Genomic DNA, 16279 nt, shown 5'->3' with positions numbered 1-16279 from the left:
CCAGCTTGTTTGCTTCTGTCAATTTCAGAATGATATATGGTTGGCATCACATAACATAGTTTTTGTGTGTGTGTGTTTGTGTGTGTGTGCGTGCTGTTCTGGGACTTGAACTCTGGGCTTAGAGACTGTCCCTGAACTTCTTTTGCTCAAGGCTAGTGTTCTATCACTTGAGCCACTCCTTCACTTCTTGCTTTTTCTGAGTAGTTTATTTATTTATTTATTTTTATTTTTTGTTGGTTGTGGGACTTGAACTTTGGGCTTGGGTGCTGTCCTTGTGCTCTTCAGCTCAAGGTGAGCGTCTACCGCTTGAGCCACAGCACCATTTCGGGTTTTCTAGTAGTTTATTGGAGATAAGAGTCTCACAAACTTTCCTGCCCAGGCTGGCTTTGAACCGAGATCCTCAGATCTCAGCCTCCTGAGTAGCTAGGATTACAGGCGTGAGCCACCAGCGCCCAGCTTTTCTAAGTAGTTTATTAGAGATAAGAGTCTCATAGACTTTCCTGCCTTGATTGACTTTGGACCACAATCCTCAGATACCAGTCTCCTGAGTAACTAGGATTAGGCATGAACCAATAGTGCCTGGCAACATACACTTTAAAAAATCTATAAAATATTTGTGTATGTATTGTAGTTGTTGCTGTTGTTGTTGTTGTTGTTGGGAAGAAAAAGACCTAAAGAAGGTGTTTTTAGGGGTTAGAAGCATGGCTCAGTTGGTAGAGTGCCTAGCCAGTAAGTAAAAGCAACAGGAACCAATTCCCAGTCTTGAACCTTAAAAAAAGTTGCATTTTTTCTTTTTGTTGGTCATGGGTCTTGAACTCTGGGCATGTGCGCTGTTCCTCAGCTCTTCAGCCCAAGGAGAGCGCTCTACCACTTGAGCCCCACAGCACCACTTCCGGTTTTCTAGTGGTTTATTGAGATAAGAGTCTCACGGTCTCTCCTGCCCGAGCTGGCTTTGAACCGTGATCCTCAGATCTCAGCCTCCTGAGTAGCTAGGATTACAGGTGTGAGCCACCGGCGCCCGGCTTGGATGTTGGTTTTCTAACATTGCTTTCTTTCATGCCTATTTTCTGCCTCCCTCTTTTTTTCCTTTTGCCTAATATCCTGTTTCCCTCTTTTCTCATGCAGACAGAGGTATGTGCAGATGCTTGACCAGATTGCCCGGCAGATGATTGACTTCTACAAAGACTTGGTGACTCAACGAGTGATGGACCAGCGCATTTTAGAAGAACTGTATAATTTCAAGCATGTTATTGAAGAATTGACCAGGTAGAAACTATGACTGTAATTATCCTACACACAAAAACTGATTGATTGTCCTAAATGCAAAAAATTCACAAGCATGTCTCCTTTTTTTTTTGTCAGTAATGGGGCTTGAACTCTGGGCCTGGGTGCTCTCCCTCAGCTTGAGCCACAGCACCATTTCCGGTTTTCGGGTGGTGCACTGGGGATAAAAGTCTCATAGACTTGCTTGCCCAGGCTGGCTTTGAACTGCAATCCTCAGATCTCAGCCTCCTGAGTAGCTAGCATTACAGATGTGAGCAATCAGCCAAGGATGTCTCAAAAGAACAAAAATTAACCCGGTGCTGGTGGCTCATGCCTGTAATCCTAACTACTCAGGAGACTGAGATCTGAGGATTGTGGTTCAAAGCCAGCCCAGGCAAGAGACTCTGTGAGACTCTCATCTCCAATTTGTTACCAGGAAACTGTAAGTGGTGTTGTGGCTCAAGTGGTAGAGCACTAGCCATGAGCTGAGCTCAGGAACAGCACATAGGCCCAGAGTTTAAGCTTCATGACTGACCAAAAAAAACCCTAAAAAAAACCCCCAAAACAAAAAAACACAAAATTGAATACTATAGACACTGATGTGGAAAAATGGAAGACATGGCTTAGCACAAAATTAAAGCTCTGTATATATTTGATAGGAAGAGACATAAAACAAAGAGAACAGGAAAGCAGATGGAGGAGTCAGGTAGAGCAAAGTGGGCTTCAGCTTTGGTTCTAGATGGTTCTAAAGGATCTTCCTTCTACCAGTGTGATTCCATTGTCATACCTGGCAAGATTTCATCCAGGACATTCCCTTGATTTTCTTCATTTGATTTATGAGATAGAAAAAGTAGGAAGTTTTAACATATTAGAACTGAAAAGAGGGCTGAGGGCAAGTCTAATTTCCTGGTTAGAAACTATTGGAAATCCCCAGATTTTGAAATTTCTTACCTTTATTTCAGGGAACTTTGTCTGGTTCGGGCACATGATATAAAATTAACAAAGGAAGCAGACAAAGCCCGCAAGGAATTGGAACAGGCTATTTTAGATGCTGAGAAGAATGCAAAGTGAGTCACTTTAAGTGTATTTTATGGGGACTTCTGAAAAAACGGGTATGCTACTAACTTTTTGAATTCTACAAACATGAGTTTGTTTCTCCAGCTTCAATTTTCTCCCTGAATTTCAGATTCATATAATCAAGTCTCAGCATTTTCAATTAGAGGTCTAAGTGGAACTGCCCAGTGAATTTCTGTTCTTATCCCCAATCCTGTTGCATTGCAGTCTTTGCTTTCCTGGTTAATGGCAAGTCTACATTCCAGTTTCTAGACCCAAAATCCTTGACTCATTCTTTTTTTTTTTCAATTTTTTTTATTGTGATTAAGTGGTTACATAATTTCCCAAATTTCACAGTATTGTGGGATAGTGATGCTCAGTTAAAGTCACAAACACATTCTAACTTTACTGGAGCAAATTGTCTATCACGGTCTAACATTTATGAGTTCTATGAGCTTTGCGATACAGTTATTTCTTCCACATTGGGTGATATGTACATTTCTTTTGTTTTGCATAGCGTCAGCTGTCTCCTCTTTCCCACTTGTTCCCTCCCTCCCATCACTGCCATTAGGTTGCTTAGTTCATTTTGGTCAATGTCCAGTGCTGCTGATGGGTCCCGTTGTTATGTTTTTCCCTGATTCCCTCTAGTTCTGTGTCATCTTCCTGGTTCCCCTCCGGTGTGCACATATATACCATACATGAGTGGAAGTCCTTTGTTTCTTAAGTCCTGTTAATTTTGTCGTATCAACTAACATTTTGGGTTTAATATCCACTTATCAGGGAGACCATGTACCTTTTGTCTCTTTGCTCTTGGCTTACCTCGCTCAACCTGATTTCTTCTAGCTCCATCCATTTCCCTGCAAATGCCATTGTTTTGTCATTTCTAATGGCTGCATAATATTCCATTGGGTTTGGATACCACAATTTTGGATCCATTCATCTGTGGTGGGACATCTGGGTTGTTTCCATATCCTTGACTCATTCTTAATTGATTCCCTTAATCTCTCAGATATTTCCATCAGCAAATTTGATCCATTTCCTTTTTTTTTTTTTTCTTTTTTGGTGCCGGTACTAGGGCTTAAACTCTGAGCCCGGGCCCCGTCCCTGAGCTTTTTTGCTCAAGGCTAGCACTGTAGTGCTTAAGGTACAGCTCCACTTCTAGCTTTTTTTGGTGCTTAATTGGAGATAAGAGTCTCACAGAGTTTCCTGCCAGGGCTGGCTTTGAGCCATGATCCTCAGATCTCAGACTCCTCAGTCTCTAGGATTACAGGCATGAGCCACTGACAACTTGGCTCAATTTTCCTTTTTTTTAAAAATGTTTTTTATTGTAAAAATACTGTACAGAGGGGTTACAGTTATATGAGTAAGGTAATGAGTACATTTCCTGTCGAGCATTTTAACCCCCCTTTGTTTTTCCCTTACCCATCCCTTTTTTCCCCACCTCCCTAACTCCTCCCTCCTTCCCCCAATTTTCCTTTCTTAACATATAGAATCTTCAACCCTTTTATTATCGTCATTTTCATTTCTTGTCTGGTTCATTGCCAAAACTTCAGAAAGGTCTTTCTCCTTTATACTAACCTCTACATTCATTCTTAACACACTAGCCAACATGATCTACTTTAGTTCAGAATGTTATTTCTTTGCTCAAAATTGTACAGTACCTCCCATTGTAGCTTGAAAGACAATGTTTTGAAAATGGCTTACTATTCTAACTTTTCTGACTTTCTTTATTTTGTTTCAGACATACTGGCCTGGCTCTGATTCTTGAGCACGCAGAGAGCTGTGTAGCATCCTTCTCTCTCTTTTGGATATTTCTTTGCTCAAATGTTATCTTCTCATTATTATATTTTCATGGCCCTATTTAAAATTACACCATACCTGTATATTTAGTCTGACTACACTATTGGTACTTAATATGTTTTACCTTTCTAATTGTTTATTGTTGCTTCACATAAAAAAGTGAAGATTTATTTGACCATATTGGGGCTGGGAAGTGGTAGAGTGCTTGTCTAGCATGCATGAAGCCCTGGGTTCGATTCCTCAGTACCACATAACCAGAATAAGCCAGAAGTGGTGCTGTGACTCAAGTGGTAAGAGTCCTCAGGGACAGTGCTCAGGCCCTGAGTTCAAGCCCCAGGAATGGCAAAAAAAAAAAAGTGCTTTACCACTTGAGCTACAAACCCTAGCCCTGTTTTGTTTTCTTAACAGTGCCTGTCATAGAAAGAACACTAAACAGACTTGTTGTAGGAATTTAAAAATAAAATAAGCCATCTGGGTGCCCAGTGGCTCATACTGTAATCCTAGCTATTCAGGAGGTTAAGATTTGAAGATACAAGTCAGCTCAGGCAGGAAAGTCCATGAGACTCTTAGCTACAATAAAATACTCAGAAAAAAAAAAAAAAAAAACCTACAAAAAAGCTGGAAGTGAAGTTGTGGCTCAGGTGGTAGAATATTAGCCTTGAGGAAAAAGAGCTCAGGGGTAGGGGCCAAGACTGACATCTAACTACCTACCTACCTACCTACCTAGCTAACTAACTAAATGAGAATTCTTTTGCGTTATTGAGCACTGTTGCTACTTGCAACCTGGGACAGCATGAAGGGATAATGGAGTCAAAGAAATGAGAAAAGATAGAGAATAGAAAAGCAGGGGACCAGGCTGGGAGAGTGGCTTAGTGGTAGAGTGCTTACCTAGCATGCATGAAGCCCTGGGTTTAATTCCTCAGTATCACATAAACAGAAAAAGCCAGAAGTGGTGCTGTGGCTAAGTGGTAGAGTGGTAACCTTGAACAAAAGAAGCTCAGGGACAGTGCCCAGGCACTGAGTTCAAGCCCCAGAATTGGCAAAAAAGAAAAACAAAAAGAATTGAAATTTTAGAATTGAAAATATGGAAGCACAATAGAAAAATAATGAACATAGGTAACTCTTCTAGAATTAACTATTATTAATATTTTTATTATTTGTTTTTACTTATGGATTATTTATAAAAGTAAAATCAAATTGAATATTTAATTTTACTTTTTTGGTCATTTTGTGGTGTATGTGTGGTGTATGTGTGAGAGAGAGAGAAAAAAAATGAGAGAGAAAGAGTGTGTGTGTGTATGAGTATGTGTCCTAGTACTTGAACTCAGAGCCTGGGTGCTGTCCCTGAGCTTTCTTTGCTCAAAACTAGAGCTCTACTTCTTGAGTTAACCCTACTTCTGTCTTTTTGAGTGCTTAATTGGAGATAAGAGTCTCACAAACCTTCTTTCCCAGGCTGGCTTTGAACTTTGATCCTCAGATCTGAGCCCCCTGAGTAGCTAGGATATAGGTGTTAGCCACCAGGGCCTCGCATTTTGGGTCATCTTTTTTTTTTTTGTCGGTTCATGGGACTTGAACTCTGGGCCTAGGCACTGTCCCTGAGCTCTTCAGCTCAAGGCTAGCACTCTACCACTTGAGCCACAGTACCACTTCCGGTTTTCTGAGTGGTTTATTGGAGATAAGAGTCTCACGGTCTTTCCTGGGCTGGCTTTGAACCTTGATCCTTAGATCTCAGCCTTCTGAGTAGCTAGGGTTACAGGCGCCCCGCTTTTGGGTCATTTTATAACATAAAAAATTGAATTTTACCTGGTCAGTCTCTCCTTTGTTGGGGCATTAAAGTTGTTTCTGAATTTTTAACTTTTTATTGTTATGAATTTGGGTCATTTTGGGCTGGGCGCTGGTGGCTCACGCCTGTAGTCCTAGCTACTCTGGAGGCTGAGATTTGAGGATCACGGTTCAAGGCCAGCCCGGGCAGGAAAGTCTGTGAGACTCTTTATCTCCAATAAACCACTAGAAAACCAGAAGTGGCGCTGTGGCTCCGCAGTGGAGCACTTGCCTTGAGCTGAAGAGCTGAGGGATAGCACCCAGGCCCAGAGTTCAAGCCCTGTGACTGACAAAAAAAAAAAAAATTGGGTCATTTAAAAATTGTTATCTAATTTTCATACAAGTAGTATAGATTCAGCTAATTGAATTTATATACTTGTATTCACCTATGTGGATTTCTCCTCATTTATTTTAAACACATGGACAACTCTGAGTAGAGGATTTTTAATTCTTGCACCAGTGATAACATCCCTCAAAGAAGTATCCGAAGATTTGTCTAATACTACTTGTCACATTACAACTTCTGAGAAGAGTTTCCATGTAAATCAGAAGGAAAAAGACACTTTCTGGTAGACATGAAGAAATAAAAAGAAGTGCTTAATTTAGGCTTTCAGGTGGCCAGAAGGGAGTTTCTTATAATCTTGTATTAATTTTAAATATTTTAAAATGTGGTGACTCACAATTATTGGGATTTATGACTAGTAAAGAATCTTAAATCAGTTGGGTGCTGGTGGTTTATGCCTATAATCCTAGCTATCCAGGAGGCTGAGATCTGAGGATTGGGGTTCCAGCCTAGATAGAAAGCTTGAGAGTTTTATCTCCAATTAAACAGCAAAAAGCCAGAAGTGGAGGTGTGGCTTAAGTGGTATAACACCATCCTTGAGCAAAAAAACCTCAGGGACAACATACAGATCCTGAATTCAAGCCCCAGTACTGGCACCACAAATGAAAACAACAAATGAAAAATAAATCCTAACTTCATAAACAAGAAACCTAACAAAACTGTGGCAGTACTGTTCCTTGTGTTCTGAAGTTTTCATCAAATACAGTGTTGTTATACTATTAGAATGTAATACTGTAAAAAGTTTTGTGATAAAGAATAAAATGAAGGGGCTGGGAAGGTGGCTCAGTGGTAGAGCGCTTGCCTTGCATGCCTGAGGCCCTGGGTTCAATTCCTCAGCACCACATAAGCAAAAAAGAAAAAAGTGGGAAGTGGTGCTGTGGCTCAAGTGGTAGAGTGCTAGCCTTGAGCTGAAGAGCTGAGGGACAGCGCCCAGGCCCAGAGTTCAGGCCCCACGACCGGACCCCCCAAAAAGAAAAGAAAGAATAAATTGAAGCCAGGTGCTGGTGATTCACCCCTATAATCCTAGCAACTTGGGAAGCTGAGATCTGAAGATCCAGTTCTAAAGCCAGCTTGGGTAGGAAGGTATGTGAGTCTTATCTCCAATTAATCACCAGCAAACTGGAAGTGGAGCTGTGGCTCAAAGTGGTAGAGTACTAGCTTTGAGCACCCAGGCTCCAAGTTCAAGCCCCATAACCAACCAAAAAAAGAATAAAATATAAAGTGTTTAGAGCAAGGGCCATTATACTGGACTTTCTACTTTTGTTATGACTTTTTGTAAGTTTTGCCAATACTTTTGTGAATATTTCATGTTTTGCTATCAATATATCCAGCAGTTATACCATAATTACCTTATGATGAGTTTTTTTCTTATGATAAGTTTATAATCAAGCCCCACGACCGGCAAAAAAAAACAACTTTTATTTGTTATTATAAAGGTGATATACAGAATAGTTATAGTTACGTTAGTACATCTCTTTTTCCCCTTTCTTTTCCCCAGGTTTTAACCACAAGTTGTAAGGATCACTGCTGCATTTGTTTACCTTTTATCCCTCAATTTCTGTGTTCCCTCATACCACCCCAAAAACATATAAATGAAGAAACAAAACAAAAAGAAAAGAAAAAGAGCAACAAAGAAAAAACTTTGTTTTCATTTTCTGGAGTCCGTTTTGATAAATATTATTTTATATGATCAGAGGCACGTCTGTTTTTTTTATGCGCATGCTTAGAGCTACAAACTATCCTCATATCACAGCTTTTGCTATATCCCAAAGGTTCCAATATATGTTTTCATTTTCATTGAATTGTAAGAACTTTCTGATTTCCTCTTTTATTTCTTCAGTAACCCCCCCTATTGTTCAGCAGTGCGTGGTTCAGACTCCATGTGTTTGAGTGTTTTCCGCAGTATCTTTTGTTGAAATTCCATTGTGATCAGATAGGATGCAAAGAGTTATCTCCATTCTCTTGTATTTGCTCAGGTTATAACAAAGTTCTCTTAAAAATGTGTTGTTACAACCATTTCTTATTTTTTCTTTTAGAATTGTTGAAGAATACCATGATTTGTATTCATTACAAAGAGGAAGGATGGAGAATGACATTAAACAGCTAATGGATGAAAGAGATATTTGGAGCTCAGCCACATATGAATTGGCCCTAAAGGTTTGATCATCTGCTTCTTCAATTCAAACTTCATTATTGGTTAAAGTTATATTTTATAATTTTTAATAATTTAGACGAAACTAAAAAGAGAAAGAGATAATATATTTATTGGTGAATGAGATAGACCTTTGATAGACCTTGAAATGGAAAGTTAAAATTTTATTTTTTGCCTTTGATATCTAGACATTGCACAGTAGAGTTTTCTCTCTGTGTATCTGTTCTGTCTCTGTCTATCTCTCTCCTTTATACTAGAACTATAAAGTAGGAGCAAAAAATTCTTTTTTGTGTGTGCCAGTACTGGGGCTTCTTGGGGCTTGGGCATTTGTTCCTCAGTTTTTTTCACTCAAAGCTAGTATTCTGCCACTTCAGGCATAGCTTTACTTCAGGCTTTTTGCTGCTTAATTGGAGATTAAACTCTCTTAGACTCTTAATCTGTTAGGGCTAGCTTCAAATCATGATCCTCAGCTCTCAGCCTCCTGAGCAATTAGGATTACAGGGGTGAGCCACTGATGCTTACCTAAATTCTGAACTCCCAATTACTTTGCTCTACTGTCTTTGGGACAAATAGACAAGGTTCAGAAAACCTAGTGAAAAAGCAGCTTTATAGAAAATAAAAAGGCCGTTGACATTGAAATGATAACTATTTTACTATAAGGCCATTGGCCATTAAATGAGATTTTTATGTATATGTGTGCTATGATGGATTGAACTCAGGTACTCATGCTTGCTAGGCAAGTGTTCTATGACTTAAAAGTATTGGCAGGTACTATATCATGTCTCTAGCTCTTTACGCTTGTTATTTTTTGAATAGAGTCTCATGTCCCCCTCACCTCTAGAATTATCTTTAGATTGACATCTTCCTGCTTATGCCTCCCACCTAGCTAGGATTGCAAATGCATGCTATTATTACCTGGTTTATTGATTGAAATAGGATTCCACTAACTCTGCCCTGGCTGGTTTGAAACTGGGATCCTCCTTGGGTCTGTCTCCTAAATAGTTGGGATTACAGGCATGGACTACTACACTTCACTGCACAGTTTATAAAACCATGTAGACACTTATAAAACCAAGTTAGGCACATACAAGATGAAAGTAAAGAGAATAGAGGAAGGCAGATACTCTGCAATGTGAAGACTTTACCTAAGATATAATGTCCCATCTCAATATAGAATTATAACAGGATAATTAAGAGGAAGCCGTTCCCTTTCAGGAACTCTGTGCTATGGTAGGGTGCAAACCTTGAGCAAAAAGGAGCCCAGAGACAGTACCCAGGCACTGAGTTCAAGCCCCTAATGGACAGAAAAAAAAAAAAGCAAAATGGAATATTTTACTCATACTTTTGGAAAAATACAGTTTTTCATACAAGTGCTATTTCTGTTAATATGTAATATATTAAAATATATGCATATTTAAAATAATTGAAGCTGGGCTGGGAAGTTGGCTCAGTGGTAGAGCGCTTGCCTTGCATGCCTGAGGCCCTAGGTTCGATTCCTCAGCACCACATAAGCAAAAAAGAAAAAAGCCAGAAGTGATGCTGTGGCTCAAGTGGTAGAGCTCTAGCCTTGAGCTGAAGAGCTGAGGGACAGTGCCCAGGCCCAGAGTTCAGGCTCCACGACCGGACCCAAAAAATAAAAAAAATAATAAGATAATTGAAGCGTAAGTCAAGAAAAATATCAATAGATACAATTCAAATAAATAAAAACACTGAGCTGTGCTGTGGGTGTAATATTAGCTACTCAGCAGGCTGACATTTGAGGATTACAATTCAAAGCTACCCAAGCAGAAAAGTCTGTGAGATTCTTATTTCCAATTAACCAGCAAAAGGCTAGAAATGGGAATGTACCTCAAGTTGTTAGGAGTATGACAAAAAAGCCAAGCAAGAGTGCAAGGCCCTAGGGTCAAGACCTAGTTCTGGAACAAAAATTAAATAAAGGAAGTGGAGCTGTGGTTTGGTTGGTAGAACACTAGCCTTGAGCACAAAGAGAGGCTCAGGGAGAGTGCCTGGGCCCTGAGTTCAAGCCTCACAACTGACTAAAAACAAACCAAAGCAAAACAAAAATAAAAATTAAATAAATAGATGAGTATTTTCAATTTCATAGTGATTTTTAAGTAAAGAGGTCTTAAGTGTAAGGGGAAGTCTTAAACTCAAATTACTTAAGACTTTCTGTTATATACTATACTTTTAGTTCCAGGTAAACAGTTTTAGCAATTGTAATTCATAGTAGTCAATGGTTTAAACAGCAAATTTTGTATGGGATAGTGATTCAAGAAGAAATGGAACCTGAGGCTCCGGTGGCTCACGCCGGTAATCCTAGCTACTAAGGAGGCTGAGATCTAAGAATCATGGTTCAAAGCCAGCCTGGGCAGGAAAGTCCATGAGACTTTTTTTTTTTTTGGTCAGTCATGGGACTTGAACTCTGGGATTGGGCACTGTCACTCAACTCTTCAGCTCAAGGCTAGTGCTCTATCACTTGAGCACTTCTGGTTTTCTGGTGGTTTATTGGAGATAAGAGTCTCATGGACTTTTCTTGCCCAGGCTTGCTTCACCGCAATCCTCAGATCTTAGCCTTCTGAGTAGTTAGGATTACAGACATGAGCCACCAGCTCCCGTCCTGTGAGACTTTTATCTCCAACTAACCACCAGAAAGCTGGAAGTGGCACTGTGGCTCAAGTGGTAGAGCTCTAGCCTTCAGGTGAAGAGCTCAGGGACAGCGCCCAGGCCCAGAGTTCAAGCCCCATGACCAACAACAACAACAAAAACAACAACAAAAAGAAGAAGAAGAAGAAATGGATATGTGAACCCAGGTTAATGTAGTGGTCTGTTAATGTTGTAGGGTCCTGATTATAGCACATTGTTTTTGTAGGTAATCATAAGAAATAGAGTCATAATGGCTAAACAACTCTACCTCAATGAAAAAGCCTGGAATAAGTACGTTAAGCATTTCATCACCATGCTCTCAACCAAGGTAAAGCTTAACTCACTTTAATTATGTAAAAATGACTGCAGATGTTGAGGGTGGAGACCATTGAATTTTCTATAGTTATAGCCTTAAAATTTTTTCATTTGATTTTTTGTGTGTATGTGCCAGTATGAGGGGGTTTGAACTCAGGGCCTTGACATAAAAGTAGTACTCTCCTACTTGAGCCACACTGCTACTTCTGGCATTTTGGTGGTTAATTGGAGATGAGTCTCATAGAGGGTTTGGAGGCGTGGCTTAGTTGGCAAGTCACTAGCTAGTGAGTGAATGTATCTGGAACCAAGTTCAAGTACAGGCCTTGGGCCTAACAACAACAACAAAGAGAGTCTCTTTGACTTTTCTGACCCAGCTGGCTTCAAACCATGATCCTCAAATCTTAGCCTTCTGAGTAGTTAGTATTACAGACATGAGCCACCAGCGCCCAGCTCATAGATTTTTTTTTTGCTAGTCCTTGGGCTTGAACTCAGGGCTTGGACAACGTCCCTGAGCTTCTTTTTTGCTCAAGGTTAGCGCTCTACCACTGGAGCCACAGCTCCACTTCCAGCTTTTTCTGTTTATGTGGTACTGAGGAATTGATCCCAGGGCTTCATGTATGCTAGGCAAGCGCTCTACTACTAAGCCTAAGCCACTTTTAGGTTTACATTTGTGTTTTATTTTGATCAGAATGAAAAAATAAAGGCATATGAGTAAAAGCTGTAATTTCCTATATTTTGTTCCATTGTATTTGTTTATCTAAATTTAGTAACACTACAAAATTATTCATAGTTCTGCTATTTATTGGCACTTGGGAGAATCAGAAAAGAGAATCAATTTCCAGGACAGCCTAGGCTATAAAGTGAGTTCCAGGTTATCCTGGTTTATATATCAAGACCCTGTCTCAACAGAACAAAGAACAAGTAACTGTGTTTATTGATTGTTGCATTATCAATTAATTACTATTTTTCGGCAATGTTATTAAAATTTTTATTTGGAATTTTGTTCATATTATTCTTTCTTTTTTCTTTTTTTTGGGGTCCGGTTGTGGGGCCTGAACTCTGGGCCTGGGCGCTGCCCCTCAGCTCTTCAGCTCAAGGCTAGTGCTCTACCACTTGAGTCACAGTGCCACTTCCGGCTTTTTTCTTTTTTGGTTATGTGATGCTGAGGAATCGAACCCAGGGCTTCAAGCATGTAAGGCAAGTGCTCTACCACTGAGCCACCTTCTCAGCCCTCTCTTTTCAGCCCTCTCTTTTCTTTTTTTTTTACAACAAAACATATATACACACACACATGGTAACAAAGAGTTTATTTTACAAAGCAAAAGTAAAGGCCACTTAGAAGAGTGAGCAGCAGGACCATGTAAGCAGCAGGGCCATGAAAGCAGTTGTCCCTTTCTTTTTTCTTTTTAAAATGATCTTTAAGTAGTTGAACAGAGGGATTTCAGTTCAACATGTCAGTTTGTGAGTACAGTGCATCTGGATGAGTTACCGCTTTCATCATTTCATGAGTCAATTCATTGAGTGCCCTGAAGAGAAAAAGAGGATGCTACTTATTTATACCAAAGCCACAGGTTACATCTCAAGTCTGCAATCTTAGCTATTTGGGAGGCAGAGATTGAGAGATCTCAGTTTGAGGCCAGCCTGAGCATAAAAGTTCGAGAGACTGCATGTCAACCAGTATTTGAGCTCACTTATATACAACTATTACACTAGATACAGGGGAAACACAATAGCTAGATACATTGGCACATACCTACCATCTCCAGGCATGAATGGAAGCATAAATAGGATGATCACAGCCTCACACCAACCTGGGCATAAAGCAAGATCATGCCTCAAAAGTAACCAAGGCAATAACAATTTACAAACAAAGACAAAAATAACCAAAGCAAGAGAGGTTATTAGGTATGGCTCAAATGATACAGTACCCACCTAGCAAGCATGAAGTCTTACATTTCAACTTAAATACTACAAAAAAGAGAAAAAAGCCCAGACAAACCATTTACACCAGTTAGCTCTTAATCCTGCAGGATGTTTATTAGGGTCTGCATAATAAAAAAGAACTTCAAAAAGAAATTAAATAATGTCATCCAAGGTTACAAAGCCAGTAAATGGCTTGGATTCATGTTTGGTTTTGTGTGGTTTCATGGTTCCTGTTCTATCCAGTGTACCACCCTAAAAGGGTTCATGCTTTACAGGAAAAAATCTTGTGCCTGATGCTGGTGACTCACTCCTGTAATCCTAGCTACTCAGGAGGCTGAGAGCTGAGGATTGCAGTTCAGAGCCAGCCTGGGCAGGAAAGTCTATGAGACTCTTATCTCCAATTGATCACCAGAAATCCAGAAGTGGATCTGTGATTCAATGTGGTAGAGCCCTGGCCTTGAACAAAAAAGCTCAGGGATGGCACTTAGGCTCCAAGTTCAAGTCCCATGACTGACAAAACAACAACAACAACAACCAAACAATTTGCTTCTAATACTTCACACACCATAGGAAGTTCATCATCAAACAATGTTAATGAAGACATTTTGAAGGAAGGGCTACATGTTTCAATTTTTAATCCATTTTTAATGGATTTTCTAGTCCTACAATATTAGTAATGATTTAGTGTGTATTCATAAATATTTGTTATATGAATAAAAGAATAAAGTGATGCTGTGTATTTTAGGACACTGCAGACCATGCACTGTTGGAGAGGTTGACAGAAAAGTGGAAAAACTTACTGGACAAATTTAAAATGGAGGTGGAACACACTGAAGAGTCCGTGAAGGAGAAAGCACAGATTGTAAAGGATGGCCTTCTCAAATGGCAGCCCTTCTTCATGGAGAATACGTGTGTCTCCAAGAATAGTGTTTTCCTTATTATACTGGATCATGTCTGATGACTAAGTCAATTCTCATTTCTTTTCCTCCCTTCTTTCCTGTCTCCTCTCTCTTACCTTGTAATTATTCTAACATTGCCTTTTTGTGTGTCTGTTTGTTGGAGGGACTGGGGCTTGAACTCAGAGCCTGGGCACTGTCCCTTAGCTTTTTCACTCAAGACTGGCTCTCTACTTGAGCCACATTCCACTTCTGGTATTTTGGTGGTTAATTGGAGATAAAATCTCTTGGACATTCCTGCCCTAACTGGCTTCAAACCTTGACTCTCAGATCCCAGCTTCCTGAGTAGCTAGAAAGCCCACCCTTTAAAACAGATTTGATGGATCATGGTTCCTGGCCCTGGAACTTGGTTGATTAGAATGTTAATTTATATTAATATTGTAAATTGAAACATAAATGCTTGTGGGTAGAGGGCTAGACCTGAGAGGCACACTTGAAAATCACGGAAGAGAAACAAATCTTATTATAGAATATGCATGTATCATTTTCTTTTGTTTTACCTTGTTCTGAGCCCTTTCTCTTGCTTTTTTCCCCCTTATTTTAGTAAAAAAAGTATCTTCTCCCTTTTGAAGGGAAATACACTGATTTTACTTCCTTCAGAGCTCAAGAAATGGCAAAGGGTAAGACTTTATAATACACAAGTTGGTAATCAAAATGCTAGGGTCTTTTTTGTTTAGTTGTTTGTTTGTTTGAACTCAGGGCCTCCATACTCCCACTTGTCTTTTCTGCTCAAGGCTGGCACTCTGCTACTTGAGCCATGCCTTCACTTCTGGCTTTTTGCTTGCTAATTGGAGTTAAGAATCTCTTGGACTTTTCTGTCTGGGCTGGTTTTAACCTTGATTCTCAGAGCTCAGCCTCCTTGTAGCTAGGTTATGGCATGAACCACCAGCGCCTGTGCTGTTATGTGACAGTCCCTACCTATAGCTCCCTCACATCTCATTCTTTCAAAATTACGTTGAAAGTTTTACTAAAGACAAAACAGCAAGCTCTTAGAGGCTTTTTAAAATGCAAATTTGGGAGATCAAAAAAGTTAGGCTACCTGAAAAAAAAAAGTGGGAGAAGATGCTCATGTAGAAGTGAGTGTGGTTCTTTACTTGTCCATCTAATTGCCAAGAATAATGAGTGCATCTCTCCAGCCTCTGGCTTTTGCCTTTAGGATCAATTAGACTTTGAAATATAATAACATTTCTTAAGTTATGACAAAATATGCCTAACATAAAACTTACATTTTAGCCCTTTTTAAGCATATAGTTCAGAGGCATTAGTATATTCATGACATTGTTCAGCATAACCACCATCCTCCTCCAGAGTCCCTCAGCCTCTAAGACTGAAATTCTGTGCCCATTGAAGAATAACTCTCCATTTTTGCCTTCCCTATTGTCCTAGTGATCCTCATTCTGTTTCCTGTCTATGAATTTGACTATCCTAGTCACTTCACCAAAGTAAAATCTTATGTTTGTTCTTTTATGATTGGTTTATTTCCCTTAGCATAATGTTCTCAAGGTCATCTATGTGTCAGTATTTCCTTCCTTTTTAAGGCTGACTAATATTTCCTCATGTGCATTAAGTATATTATATATATAGATAAACACTAAATACATAAATAAGCAGACACTATATCTTTTTTACCATTAAGACTATTTTTTTTAAAATTTAATTTGTGTGTGTGTGTGTGTGTGTGTGTGTGTGTGTGTGTCTATTAGTGCTTAAACCTGGGGCCTCACACCCTTGCTTAGATTTTTCATTTAAGACTGGTACTATTCACTTGACCCACATTTCTACTTCCAGCTTTTTGCTGGTTAAATGGAAATAAGAATCTCACAGACGTTACTGCCTGCACTGGCTTTTAATAGTTATCTTCAGATTTTCACTTTCAGTGTAGCAGGATCATAGGCGTGAATCACTAGCCCCCAACTAAAAACATCTTTTGAAAATAAGTTTAATTAATTATAGATATCATGTTTACATTAATATGATGAAGGAAAATGTTACTCCATCCTTTTCACCTTC

General features: G+C 39.5%; 1 protein-coding gene across 1 annotated transcript in view; it reads left to right on the top strand.

Moving 5' to 3' along the window:
- The window catches only part of Axdnd1 (axonemal dynein light chain domain containing 1), a gene marked incomplete at its 3' end in the record, with an annotated part of 62593 nt that overhangs the window by 17091 nt on the left and 29223 nt on the right, over window positions 1-16279 (top strand). The window contains exons 9-14 of the mRNA XM_042674636.1: window positions 1126-1266; window positions 2226-2330; window positions 8317-8437; window positions 11302-11403; window positions 14059-14222; window positions 14814-14889. Of these exons, the coding sequence (XP_042530570.1) occupies window positions 1126-1266; window positions 2226-2330; window positions 8317-8437; window positions 11302-11403; window positions 14059-14222; window positions 14814-14889 (709 nt within the window). The remainder of the gene's footprint in view (window positions 1-1125; window positions 1267-2225; window positions 2331-8316; window positions 8438-11301; window positions 11404-14058; window positions 14223-14813; window positions 14890-16279) is intronic.

The sequence above is a fragment of the Dipodomys spectabilis genome, unplaced genomic scaffold, assembly GCF_019054845.1.
Source record: "Dipodomys spectabilis isolate Male_0828 unplaced genomic scaffold, ASM1905484v1 ptg000019l, whole genome shotgun sequence".
Lineage (NCBI taxonomy): Eukaryota > Metazoa > Chordata > Mammalia > Rodentia > Heteromyidae > Dipodomys > Dipodomys spectabilis.
The sequence above is the reverse complement of the archived record's forward strand: the minus strand, read 5'-3'. Positions and strand labels throughout refer to the sequence as shown.